Source organism: Mizuhopecten yessoensis, unplaced genomic scaffold, assembly GCF_002113885.1.
Source record: "Mizuhopecten yessoensis strain PY_sf001 unplaced genomic scaffold, ASM211388v2 scaffold7551, whole genome shotgun sequence".
NCBI lineage: Eukaryota > Metazoa > Mollusca > Bivalvia > Pectinida > Pectinidae > Mizuhopecten > Mizuhopecten yessoensis.
The window spans coordinates 922,248-936,805 of NW_018407104.1; the positions used below are offsets into that span (position 1 = coordinate 922,248).

Sequence of the window (14,558 nt, forward strand, 5' to 3'; positions counted from 1 at the left end):
AGAGATTTATATTTATTTTGTGATCGAATGATATTTGCGAATGATTAGCATGTCGCTAAAATGCAGCAATATACATTAGTCATATCATCGTAAGGTGCAAATTAGCAATGATTATGAATTTGGCATCATTTTGGCTGCGCCATTGCAACACATCGGTCCGTTGTCTCCTCTTTTCTTCCTTTTTTCCCGTTTTTTTCGGTGGTGTCTCCCTTTTCACCGATTTCATATGACTTTAAATTGTATTGATAAATGTATATGCTAATTGTATTGACTGTATGAAATTGTATGTCTATGTACTGTAAAACGCTTTAGAGGGGCTTATGCTAGCTAGATAGGGCGCTTTATCAAATGCTGTATATTAGTATTATTATTACCGTTAAAGATATGAAATATGTGGGAGAGTTATTCAAGGTTTTTTCCGCTTTCTTTACCCTATATGGTATTGACTGAATACCCAAATATTATTAAGGTTTATTGTAGAAAAGCTGACCTATCTGAATACAAAATAAAACATTAATAATATGACCCTACTAAAGTAAAAGTTTAAAAATAAATATTAAATTTTGTTTACGTCTTCATAGAGGTTTCTCAGTTTCAAATGTAAAAGATAAATAATTTCGAAAATCATGTGGTTCGTGTATTTAGATCCAAAGTCTAGACATCAAAACGTGAGGAAGTAATTTGATTCACACTGACTCTCTATTGCGACGAAGAAAAAATCAATAGCATAATGGCAGATCGTGTCAACACACTCTATGAATGGTAACAGTTTGGGTTTTTTGGAACATCAAAAACAATTTATACTTATGCAGGGATATAATCAGGTAAAAACTGTACTAGAGAATAGCAATTTGTACACTACGTTTTTTTTTAATGTGCTGTTGTTCTTGATGCCATGTCATTTTCAAACAAATAAATACACATATATGTCCCCATAGACATCGTTTGTGACAGCAAATGACACATTACTACTATATGAAACATGTTACAGACGAAACATCGGCAGTGTCGACTTTTGACCCCACAATCGTCTGTATGTACACAGATGACAGCAATAAACCAGGAAAAACGCATGTTTCAACTGTGTATTTGAGGTGGGACATACACAGAAAGGACCTGAAAGAATTACCACAAATGCAGTTCGTCATATCCCTGCAGCGGTTCACAGATGTCTCGAAAGATTCCGAGTGGGCTTCAATAGGAAAGGTTACAAATCTATATGAATAGTATAGACTTATTTTGATATTTATCGTAGTTTTGCATTGCCATTACATTACCCTTTATAACCCTAATCCTATCATATGGCTGTGAATGTCATGAGTCAATTGTGAATGTGATCATTATTATGACGTCATTATTTTTATGTTGAATACCACTGATCCTCCCTGAACAGATGTCTATTCTTTTCATTGAACAAGCATATACGACAAAAATAGATATTTTACTTGAATGCTAAATATCAATTAATGTAATTGACTTTTCTATGAAAATAAAGAGATCCGAAATAAGCTTTACTGTAACTATTTAACTGCCTTTATTTGGCATTCATAGGCAATTTGGTTATTAACTTGACAAATGCAAATTAAGTTGCCTATGAATTCCAGCTAAAAGCAGTTTCATGCTTTATTAAACCTTGTCTGCATGCACAAAATATCCTATAATCATATTGTTTAACAACATTCATATTTCATTGTTCATTTGAACTTCATACAAAATATCTTGATCACTATTTGACAAGCAACACTTTACGTGATAATACATTATTTGAGCATTTTTTGCTTTTAGACGGACTCATCGTTTCTGCCAATACATAACTTAACTTTGAATACAACCTACCGATTTAAAGTGACTGCCGTATCAGAGAAAGGGTTGGTTGATGATACAAAGATGACGGAGTTTATAACAACACTTCCTGGTTAGTATGTATGTCGTATCTCTGTATGTGACCCATCGGAAATGTTTTCCATCATGTTGGCAATATTCGTCAAACTGTTAATCTGTGTTAAGACAATTATCTGTAAACGCATCGTACCAAGTTATTGCTAATAATAAGAGACCCCCAGAAGGGGTGAAGGTTAAACAGGATACATACCTTCAATACAATACATCCAAATATCTTAGACATAAAGTGCTTGATTTCGATTTATTTTATTTTGTATAGCTAAATTCATCTGAGGTATCCTCTTTAACCACATCTGCAGTCGGATAATAAGAAAAAACATACATTCTTAAAAAAATAAAATGTTCACTGTCTAAGATTAAGTGATTTACTTAGAACTAATGTGCCTGCAAAAGGTGAATTAGATGTAGGGGATTTGAAAAAGCAATATTAATACAACCTAAACATTCGTAGTTTCCCATGATCATTTTTACATTTCCAGAACACTATGTGCCTAACCATGTAGCAAATGTAGGAATTGAAATGCAGACTTACTATAAACAGGCAGTCAGTGCGAAAATTAGCTGGGATGCTGCTGAAGGTAATTATCTACATGAAATTTTTCGAAAACCTAAATTCTGAATTTAAAAACCCTTGTTACAATGATATAGGATAGTTATACACTACTGTCAGACCTGATATAACTCTTCTGTTGAAAGGCCGTTGACCAACCTTCCACAGTAAACTAATTAAATCCAATTTTCAACATGATTGTCCGAGGAAACAGATAAAACGTCATTTTCACTTCTACTTAATATGGGTTCATGCGCAACAAGGAGAGTAGATAGCAGAAATAAAGTTGTCTTCTCAGACTACACATAGGCCATGCATGTACCTACATACACATGTAACTGATGGTGACATTGTGCAAAATGCTTTGCTAGTGATCAACCATTTACTATAAAACATTTAATGAACGAATTCGGCGATTTCTAATAAACGCGCGAAAAGAAACAACAATGAAAAGTTTGAACTATTTATGAATTAATATTTAAAATCATTTAATCTGTACGAAAATACGATGCCATATTTTACAGCAAATCGTTTGGTATTGCTATTTTTTGCATCTTTGTAACACTTCTACATTGTATTTGTAGTATGATGTACTACTCCAACGTCTTAATTTCAATGTTGTTTGGCTCTAAACGCATAAACAAGTGATGTTCACATATCGTAGGGAGTTGTTTCAATTAATTTACCAGCGACATTATCCACTACAAAATCGGAAGACGCAACTAATGGCTATTCAAGTGTAGTAACCTTTGGTGGCTCAATTTTCTAGGTCACAGTCCTGATTTGACCATAGCAAGAGTTGGAGTTTTGTTTTGTTTTGTGTTACCATCCTCCGGGAACATAGCTCAGCAGAAAACATCATGCACCTGTAGGGAAAGCAAATTATTTAATATAGAATTAATATAAAATATTAATAATTAACATTATCAGTAATTGACCCGTGATCCTTGACCCGTATTCATGAAACTGTTTTCTTTCCCCAACATGATTTTTGTGCTCAAACCTACTTTTTCTAACTTGCTTAAAATCATGTCACATGGTCAAAAAGACAAGTTATGGTATTCGGCCCAAAGCCTCTCGACATTTTCTTCAGATTATTTATGAAAGAAGAAATTGGGCTTGAGCACAAAATCTGAGCTTGACCATGATGACGGCATTTTTAGTATTGGGACTCATCAAACTTTTAAAAAAGATGTCCAGTACACGCCAGAATTTTGTTTTAAAACAAGCATCGGGTTATACAGAAAATATGGAATGTAAATAAAAAAACGTAGATGACAAATATACTATGCCTGGAATGGTCTCCTATTTTTGCGAGTGTCCGTACATTGTCTTGTGTTATGTTTAAACAATATCAACACAAACATATCTTTGTTTTTATACAGCTAGTGTCTTATTAATATTATGTTTGTTGTTTGTTTTCCAAACAGACAAGTCCTGCTTCTACAGAATATATTGGCTACCTACTTGCAAGCAGAATAAGGGGAGGAATTATGTTGAAGAAGAAATGAAGGTATATGTATTTCGTTACTTTGTTTTAGTTGGGAGATATACATGTAACCTCCTAAACTCTGTACATTTTTAATCATTTCGAATTGCCTTATCGGAAAAACATATCTAGCCAATACATAGATCAAAACTGATAATTGTTAAATTGTTAAATATAGATTTTAGACAGATTCGACACAAATATTATGGTGTGCCTGATATGAATAAAGGTCCATAAAATGTATTTTATTAGATTTTCAAACATTTTAGATATTGCACATAATCAGGTTAATGAAGGTAATGTGTTACAAAATATTATCAAACATCCTTAGTTGAAAACCATTCTATGTTCATGAATTATCACCGAACCTATGCAGTTTCCGGAAAAATAGATAAACTGTATACTAATGCATAATCACCAGTTACAAAAATTGTAGACTCCACTGCAAACGCAGACTTCTGTGTATTAAGCGTGGTTGGCATTGGGACAAATAATGGGTAGACCTTTTTGTACAGCAGGTGAATTCTTTTCGCAACCCCTGACCTGCAAGGGTTGACGCAACACTAAGTTGACTGAATTTGTCACCAAACAAATTCACACGTAAAATCAATAATTAAACCAAGCCATGTAAAATAAGTTTATCTCCGCTCGAAATTATTTTTGACAAAAAATTGGCAGAAGTTTTGAGTTTAGTATACAATTCGTTAAAAATGCTTTACTAACTTCAGTAGATTAATTACCAAATTTGCCGTCTTGTCCCCTGCAGTACATGAAACGGTACAATGTTAATTTTAGATATAAACGAAATGAAGTCATTTATCTTCAACCAGCCTTTGAAATATTTTTGGTTTTATAACAATATACTCAGAACAACTCCGACTATAATTCAATCCATATCATCGTTAATCCTGTTGTGCAAAATGGAAAACCTTTTAAAAGTACACTATCTTTGTTTAAAACTAAAATTGGTTACGCTCAAAATAATGGGATTCGGGGGAAAATGAAAAGTGCATTGAGGATCACAGATTAATGTTTTGAAAGGTAAAGGTAACTTTGTTTTACCGGATGACAACTAATCTCAAACAAATATTACAAAATGGATACGGGTATATAAACATTCACTGTTTGATCATACAAAATAGAACAACGTTTATAGTATTATGAATCTACAAATTGTCACGAAAATTTGTTCTGACGCCATATTTGGCTTTAATATTGACGCTTGGCATTCTGATTCCCATTTGATTGACTTCTTATTTGACAATTTGCTAAATATTATTCCGATTTGTCTCGTAAATATAGTTAAATATAAAGGTATGGTTCTTAATATATAGAGGTTACACAACGAGTGGTTGTTGAATATGGTATTTATTTCACTCGAGTTAGTTAATTTTCAAAAGTTACAAAAGACTTTTGAAACGATACTGAGCGTCGGTAGCAATTTTGCCTGAAACTAGCGAACAAATCTTGATACAATGATCTGAGAGTGGAATAACACAGCGTATTGTGGTAGAAACACACTTTACTAACTAGTTTGAAATCAACCAGTACCCTAAATATATGAAATCCATAAATTCAGGCGTTTTTAGTACCTTCACTTATGTTTCACCAGTAATTTAGACATACTGGATTCCAACCTTTTGACCCCTAGCATCACCGATGAGTCTTAGAAGGACGAAGCGGCTGAACGATGCAGTGTAACTAATTTTTGGTTTTCTGAATCTATAATTAAATTTCAAGGTGCGATAACGTGTAAGTGTTTGTTTTAGGATCTATACAATCTAGATGTCAGAAATGAATATCATTTAGTCAATGTTTTCAAGGTATGACTTGCAGTGGATAACATAACATTTACCACACATAGCAAGTCATACCGACATGACACAGATAATACCATTCAATATCTACACGCGCAAACGAAGTGGCAACCTTATATAGCTTTCACCTATATCTTATTTCCAGTCTATCACTGTACGTATAGACGATATACGCACTTCGGGTCCAGTGTTTTTATCTAGAAGAGAAGTAAGTAATGCTTGCAACTACATGTATTTTGAATCGGACGACCTTTAACTCTCTTGCTAAATATCTTCGTGTGGTCTGTTGTTAGTGTTGTAACATATCTTGCTTTATTGCTTCAGTTCAAAGATGATTAATTTTACTGTTCTTTTTAAACAAAAAATATTCAGTTTTCCATAAAATGATAATGCCTTCCTATAGTCGGCATCACGTCCGCGCTATAATAAGGACACAACTACACAGACATAAAACTCCTACACACTTTTCTCATTAAACTCATGAGGGAACGTTGTTAACTGATTTCTGCTGATAATGGGACGCTAAACCAACTTAAAAAAATAAACTTATGTATTTAAAATAAAATGCGGCCAGTCAAGAGCAATGATATGTTTGTGTATTAATTTTTTGTGAATGTCTTTTATTGCGGGGTTCTTTTTAATGGACTTACTTATGTTTTTGATAGGCCGTTAAACAATTCAAAAACAAAAACAATTAAGGCGTCTGACCATCCACGATCACTAGCCCACCACCACTGGGTAACGGGTTCGATGCCTACGTAGAACAGACAACAGGTTATGGACGCAGGTCGATGTATTTTATTCTGGTGTCTCGTCCTTAAGTGACAATGACTGTTATAGGACATACAGTGCATACAAACCAAGGCATTCTTCATATTTACAGTGAAATACTTCAAAAACGTTTAACCAAATGCTTCCTAGAACCTTTGTGAGATTTATTACGCTAACAGAAACAATAGAGTCTAAGGTAAAGGATATTCCCTGTATGAACATTTAACTCGCTTGTTTGTGGTTTTCCTCTTTACAATATATAGGGATTTTCAACAGGATTTTGCAGGTATGACTTTACCCGCTTCTGTGCTGTTCAAATTGTCGGCATTATTTAGACGCTTTAAAAGTCACTATGCAAACCCTTTGCGCTATGCAACTCATTAAAAACTCTACGCATTATTCACACTGCAGAGATTAATTGCGACGTTTAGCATGACAAAGATCAGTAAAATGCAATAATTAAAATGGCAGTAATTTAGTTTTTGGATGTTCAAAGTAATGGTTGTAGGATTAAGGTTTTTGCTGTTGTTACATCGACTATTTATGAAAGTAGTTACCCCTGAGATACCATAGAGATTATTTTGAATTACTATTTTATTGTCATTATTTCTTATTAATATTTCTACTCCATGAATTGTCCAGGGAAATCGACTGGATTTATTTAAGGAGATTACAATGATTTATTAACAATAATTATTAATAATAAAACATTACCGTTCCCCCTTGTATCTAAGCTGCTTAGCCATCAGTTTAACGGTAAAGGTTAGTAGCTTTGTGAATACTTAAAACTGATTGCCGAATTGTCCCAAAAGTATTTCAAGAATGCAACACATGCTTACCGATATTGTTTCAAAAATAATATACGGGTATGAACGTTTCGGTCAATTGGTTTCAGCTTCCTATTATCTTACTTAGTAAGTCCTTTCTATGCCAGATGGCATATAGGGCATGGACAAGTTTCCTCCACACTTCTCTATTATTTGCTTTTCTTTCTATTGTGCACGAGGCGTATTTTCTCTTTCCTTTATTTCATTTTCGATAGTGCGTCCTATTATCAGCTAAGGTCTAGTCACCCTGATTTTCGCAATACCTACTTTTGCCACCTTTTTGTTCATGATATGGTATCTTTCTTACCTTAAATAACTGTCAAATTCTTTTTTTCCCGGTTCTGCTCCAAACGCACTGCATGCCACTGTTGTATTTTTGGTTTTTATTGTCCTACATTCTGTGTTTGATTCAAATATAAAGACTTCTCAACTATCAATATGAGCGCATTTTTTTAAAGAAACAGTATATGTTTTTTGTTTTTGAATTATTATTATAGTGTACGATTAAAAACATGTACTTCTGGCATATTAAAGCAACATGTGCAAACTAACTCTACAAAATGTTTTGATGAGTATTAAAAACTTCACGAATTATTAATAAAATGTGTGGCGATAAGAAGATCACTTGATCAATCCTGAACATCCTAGTCACGAAAATGCTTATTCTAGCTGAATGTTTTACTTGTCCAGTCCTTACACTACCATACATATACGTCATACAGGACTGAAGCAATGACTTTTGTTATTTTGAAAGTAGGTGGGTTTTTTCAAAAATGGAAATGACGTTATCATATTTATGGCTGTAAATGATTTAGGAACATATTTAATGTAAAAAGAAAATGACAAAGATCAAGATAAATTGTTATGAGATGAAAACTATAAGTTACTGGTTGACAATATCCTTGTTCGGACTGTGGCTTTGATTGTGGTTGAAAGGATTTAATGTCCTATCAACAGCTAAAGTCAATTAAGGACGTGTCTCCATGTGTGCAATGCATGTGTGCTTGTGTGTGTGCTGGAGGCATGGTATGTTGGTTTTATTGCGTTTTTGCGATATCGTGGATCTTACGCCGTCTTTATAACGCTACCTCACAGAAGTACCATGCCGAAGACACCCAACATAGCAATCCCCTTGGTCACATACAGACCAGTTATTGTCATTACCATCAAAGTCATTCGTTTAACGTTCATTTCATCCAAGATAACCTCAACAGAAACAGGATCACAACAAATGATAAGTATATCACTTTATCTTGTTTTTTTTTTTTATATTTTAGACTCCTCCTGACTTCGTATATTGGATGAACAGACTCCAGTTTGACTGCAATTACACTGTTAGTATATACAGTTATCCTTCACCATTGTTTACGAGAGGAAGCAACGTGACCAAGATAACGTTTCTAACACTCGGATGCCTCAACGCTACAATGTTCAACTACACAGTATGCAGTAAGCCTCCTTGAATTTGCTCTCTATAAAGGAGAAGTACCCACTTCAGCAACTTTCCATGATGGATAACATTTTTCAGTAATAAGTCTGTAATAGCTTCGTCATTGTACGGAAATGTTTAACAACCTGTCCATGCAAAGAATAATGTGATAGGGAATTTGAGAATGGGAAAATACCATTGTGTTTAGAAGATCAAACCTGGAGCTCTGATTTTCAAAATATTGCATCGGTAATTCTTCTAAACATGAACTGATAGTTCCAAAGAACGTTTTCCATTACGCCGCACTATACCGTGTACCCTCCTTTCATATTATTTAACGCAACTAACTGGGATGTAATTGTGGCGTCAACATTAATTGCTCTCTGCTTTCTTGTTCTGATTAATGTAAGCTTGCATGGGGTTAGGGAATACAATATTCAGCCGTCATCTTCTTGTAAATTGTAATATTTAAAGGATATGTCCAACAGAAGTAAAAAAAAAAGTATAAAAATGAATTTTAAACTCATTTTAGAGACAGTAATACGGAAAGGCAATTCTGATAATTCTGATAATGTATAATTGTTTCGTTTTGGGGTTTATATTGTACCGCGGAGAACACCAAGCTAGAGCTAATGAGCTCCTAGTGGATTTGTTTAGCTTTAGTCGAAATTGTTACAAAGGGGTTATGTCACGTTGATTCAAATCTGAACAAAATAATTGGCTTCGAGTCTGCAAATTGAATAGACCTGAATACATTGGATAACAAAAAGTGTCTAAAAGACGTTTGTATGTTTGGGGTTTACTGTCCTCGCCACAGCTAGGGAAATATAAGGAGGGGGTGACTAGATACACCACTGGAGAAAAAAAGTAAACAGGAAAGGAAGGAAACGAAAAATATCTAAATTGTTGCAAAGGGACCAGCTATCAGTTTTGGTCTTGTTCGTGCTATATTCTTATTAGGCTCAGAAATCCCCCGTTTTAGTAGGGGCCCCACATTAGTCGCATATTACGATTATTTGTTTAACTTTTTCGCAACAGTCTGGGTCATATGAGGACGAGTGTCTAGGAATCGAAGACACTGCCTGAAACAAGGAAACGAAAAAGATCGAAATTGTTGATCAATTTTGGTCACTACAATGTCCCCTTTGTAGAAAAACCCGATTCTGCAGGGGCACAACATTAGTCGCCTTTTACGATACTCATACAAATAGATCGTTCGCAGCACCACTAACATATTAATAACTGCCATTGGCGAGTTGACTTTGCATGTTCAGGGGGGTGGGGAGACCTGCTGTATGCCAAAGCTCAGTATAATCCGTAAACCATCCGTCCTTGAATATCTGTTGTTCGCGCTATATTTCAGAAAGTTCTGGAGGGTTCTTTCTCAGATTTCACGTCAATGTTTCCCATAGTCGGTAGTTACGCACGTCGATTTCTGGTCTGACCGGGTCAAAATAATAGCCGAGAGGTGGCCAACTTTAATTTTGCGAGTTATTTCTCAGAATTACTTGAGTGATATTTCTTAAAATGCACGAGAAGGTTACCCATGACACTTAGTTTCGCATATCAAAGTCTCGGTTAATCGAAAAGCTTAATTGTTGAGTTAAAACTTGTTTGCGTTATTTCTTGTTAAACTCTGGATAAGTCTTTGTAAAAAATATTGAATTTGGTCTTGTCGAAAACCTAATAGGTCTGACAGGCGGCCATCTTGAAATATAACGGTTAATTTGTTAGCGACATTTCTAAGAAAATTTCGATGGATCTCTCTTAATTTCACTTAAAAGTTTTAGTTATCGCTAGTTACCTCTATTGAACCAAAAAATAGAATATCGGAAAGGGAAAAAAATGGCTGACAAGTGACAATCATTTATTTTTCAGAAAATGGAGCTTGTTAGCATTCTCTTTCAGGAGGTACTTGGGTGATCTTTCTGAAATTTCACATAGTATGCCTGGTGTTTTTTGAGACTGATTAAAAAAACCCAAGAAAGGCCAGCAGACGGTTGTCTCGAATTTATACAATATTTACTATTTTTCAACAGATCTACACAGATTTTATCAAATTTCATTTCTTGCTTATCTCAGGTCCTCAGTTGTGCATGTTTAAATTTGAGGATGATCCGAAAAACAAAACGGTCGCTAGGCAGCCATATTGGATTTGAACATTTCAAATTTTTACTATTTCCCTATTTCTACTTTCAAATCTAGGTTACCCTTGTTACGGGTAACGTGCTAGTAAATAGGTCAAACAACAACCTCAATCTGAAAGAATACTCTCATATACATTAGTATGATGTTTGATCAAATGTAACCATAACGTGCATTACCTATTTACATGACCAAATCAAACTGATAAGAGAAAAGGACTGTTGCTCAGGTTTTTTAGGGGACTATGTTGCCCTTAGTAGTCCTTTCGTTTGAAAAAGCTACCGTGCTTTATGGAGAATTATTGCAAGTCCTTTCTTTAGCGCTACCTCTTTTGTGCTTTCAGCGTCTTGGCACAACTGCTCCTTAACCATTTGATATATTGTTGTCAAGTAGGACTTGATAGCATCTATTGGAATTTAAAATTTATCAGAAATAAATCACAATATCTTACGATTATTGTATGAATTAGTTTTCTGTTGCAGATCCGGAGGAACCACGAAACATTTCCGCGACCGTCACAAAATTTTATATGACTGACGGAATGTTGAGAGGAAATACAACGTTTGTCTGGGAAACCCCACCTCATGTCGGACCGAACAACAAACTGACAGGCTACATTCTTGAGTGGTCGAAAAAAGTCCCGCTACATATGGGACCACTTGAAGATCCCGATAAGGGAAGCCTTACACTGTTTCCGGTATATCTCATATAAATGTTGTTGTTCGTTGAATGTGATTTTGTGTGAAGTTGTAAATCCATATCCAAAAATGAACTCAATCACCCCTGAAATTTTATAATGGACTATTCAAGCCTTTAAATTGGAAGAGTTCAAATGTATATTTAGGGGTAAATGAGTGAAAGACAACCCGTCCGTCCGAAGCATACGATTATCGCCTTTAGTTTTTGATTTACAAGTTTAGCGTTGACATTTAGTTCCGATTGTCCTGTGACACAGAGGATTTAATATTCTTAATATTCGACCAAATGCTCCCGTCTTCAAATAATCTGTTAGCCCATGCAACCGTCAAGGTCATATGCAGATGGATTCACAAGAAAAACCCCACCGAAAAGGAAGAGAATGAAGGAGAGAAAAGACTCCCCAAATGTTCTATTTATAACGCTAGGTGTTGTATGCTACAGTGACGATATTAAGAATACCACCTCTACTACAATTCTCGATATATTACAGTACATTTATCATTATATCTCATTTTCGATCTTAAACGTTTTGAGAATGATGTTTAACTTGATACAGTAATCGAGTCTCTATCCGCAGAATCAGTCCAGTCATGTGATACCGGAAATGCACTGGAACAGTGAATATCGTATCCAGCTCCGCGCTACATCTGTGGGTGGAACGAGCGACCCCATCACTACAGTTGTTGATATTGGTAAGTGAAAAATGTTTGGTTTTATATTTTTCGTCCTATTGATAGCTTTGGTAAATTAAAAACGTTCCTCCATATAATGCATGTGTGTGTATCTGGCTTCTTGCAATTTGGTCACGGGATGCCTATATGTCTGAATTCCACAACAAGCTGCGCATTTTTATCATTTCTGACCCTGTGAGCTGTTGTTCTATTATACCTATTTACCTTGGATATATTTGGGAAAGCTTTTTCTTAATATTCAGTTGTCATTTGGTCAACAGACGATAAATACTGACGTCATGCCCTATACCAGGTGTTAATTTTAGTCAATCAAATCCTTCAATGTATCGAAATCAGCACTTGACAGATTTACAAACATTATTTAAAGTCACCTTCGGAGTAAGTTGAGCGGAATATCTGCCCGTGAGGTTGACAGTTTATATATAGATCTAGAGGTCCGCAAGCGAATCTTCAAATATTTACAAATTCAAATGTCTTGATCATCATTCGACAAAGGGAACCAGTCCCGCTATTCTCTAGTTTCCAGTTACGGGGGAGGTTTATGGTTGGTCTGTTGGAAAATAATAAATGAACGCGCATTGTCTCTTGTCTAATAATACACCGCTATTAACCCATGAAAATTGTCGTTACATCGAAGACGTGATATGATTGCAAATAACTTATTATTTATATCTTCAGAACATTGATATTGCCAATTCCTTTTGAAAAAACTCGCTATGGAAGCTTTAAAATCAGAATATGTCAGTTTGATATCTTTCGGTTGTAGGTTGTATCTACTTTTGCATTTCTACGTATTTCAAAATGGCCAGGAGTCAAAAAGTTTGTCAGGAAAGACGGAAACGATTAACTGGTGCTTTTATTTTGGCGCGAACAGGTGGCAGCTAGGACTGGCTAGTTAGGGGTCATACTTATGTTTCGTTGTGGGATTTCTCACGTTACTGTGTTAGGTTGCTCCAAGCAATGAAAAACGAATAAGATACTTAATGTATCAGTATAAATCTTACAGAACCTCATTAAATGTCACAGATGGTTTATTAACTGAAGTTTCTCCAAACAAGCTACCCATGTTGTCTTTTTTACGCTAGGTGTTGTAGGTTACCGTGACGAGCCTAAGAATAACACTTCAGCTACGATTCTAGGCATGTCCGGTATGTATGCGATACATCGATGTGTCTTATCACTTGGTTTAACGGGATCATTAATTGGCATTTAACTAATGCCCGCTTCCATGGAGTATGACAACAAATAGTGAAAATTAATATTATAAAGCTTTCTGGTGATGACTTAAGTTCTTCAGATTAATGTTGAATTGTTTTGAAATGTATCATATCTTAATATCAAAAAAATAATTGTAACAAACATTTCATAGTTGATACGTCATATCCAATGTTTATCTCTAGTAACTTCAAAAGGTGTTTTTTTTTCAGAAAACAAAGTTTACATTTGTTCTGCAGTTGCTGTTTCTATACTAATCATGTCAGCTGCAATTCTCCTTTTCCGTCATACCAATCGAAAAAGGCGTGCGTTTCAGGTAAAATGGATCAACAGAATGGAGGTAGGGAAATCAACTTTCTTTCTCTTTTTTAATGAAAAAATTGTTAAACAGCTTAAAAGTTACATTAGCAACACTTTCATTTTAACAGGAAGACAATCCTAACTAATCATTATAAAAAGAAATATGACGTATTTCTAGGTTAGGTACATAATGTCTTCAAATGTTCGGATATATTCTTCTACATTTACGTATAGTTCACTTTCATTGAATCAGTTCAAAAATATAAATGCAAAATTTATGAATATTTCAGTAGTTCCTTCATTGTAAGTTTGAGACCAAAAATAAAAACAGAAATATTTTCCATTTTTATGCCTCGGTGTATGAAAACCTTTGAACACATTGGTTTCTACAATAGGTATGAAATTCTATTACAGGAGACAAATCCTCTTTATGATAATGCTTGTGCCAGCACTGGGTGTGATGGTCCTATCATTCTGGACGAATACGAGGTCGAGTTTTCAAGGTTGTTGCTTTTAAACACTTTGGGTGAAGGTGCATTTGGCAAGGTTGTCAAAGCGGAGTTATTGATTCCAGGAAAGAACGCCAAAAAAGGGATTGTGGCTGTGAAGATGTTGAAAGGTTCCTATGAAAATACTGTTGTATATGTATTTAACATTTCAAAGAAAACACCTAAGTTATGTTTATATTGACACAAATGAACATTTCATTTTTGTTTATTCTC

General features: G+C 34.8%; 1 protein-coding gene across 1 annotated transcript in view; it reads left to right on the forward strand.

Moving 5' to 3' along the window:
• Window positions 1-1,755: 1,755 nt before the first annotated feature.
• The window catches only part of LOC110453962 (tyrosine-protein kinase receptor torso-like), a gene marked incomplete at its 3' end in the record, with an annotated part of 72,169 nt that continues 59,366 nt past the window's right edge, over window positions 1,756-14,558 (forward strand). Inside the window, exons 1-10 of the mRNA XM_021503220.1 lie at window positions 1,756-1,915; window positions 2,382-2,480; window positions 3,883-3,965; window positions 5,904-5,966; window positions 8,634-8,805; window positions 11,413-11,627; window positions 12,207-12,321; window positions 13,407-13,469; window positions 13,776-13,852; window positions 14,251-14,455. Of these exons, the coding sequence (XP_021358895.1) occupies window positions 1,888-1,915; window positions 2,382-2,480; window positions 3,883-3,965; window positions 5,904-5,966; window positions 8,634-8,805; window positions 11,413-11,627; window positions 12,207-12,321; window positions 13,407-13,469; window positions 13,776-13,852; window positions 14,251-14,455 (1,120 nt within the window). The remainder of the gene's footprint in view (window positions 1,916-2,381; window positions 2,481-3,882; window positions 3,966-5,903; window positions 5,967-8,633; window positions 8,806-11,412; window positions 11,628-12,206; window positions 12,322-13,406; window positions 13,470-13,775; window positions 13,853-14,250; window positions 14,456-14,558) is intronic.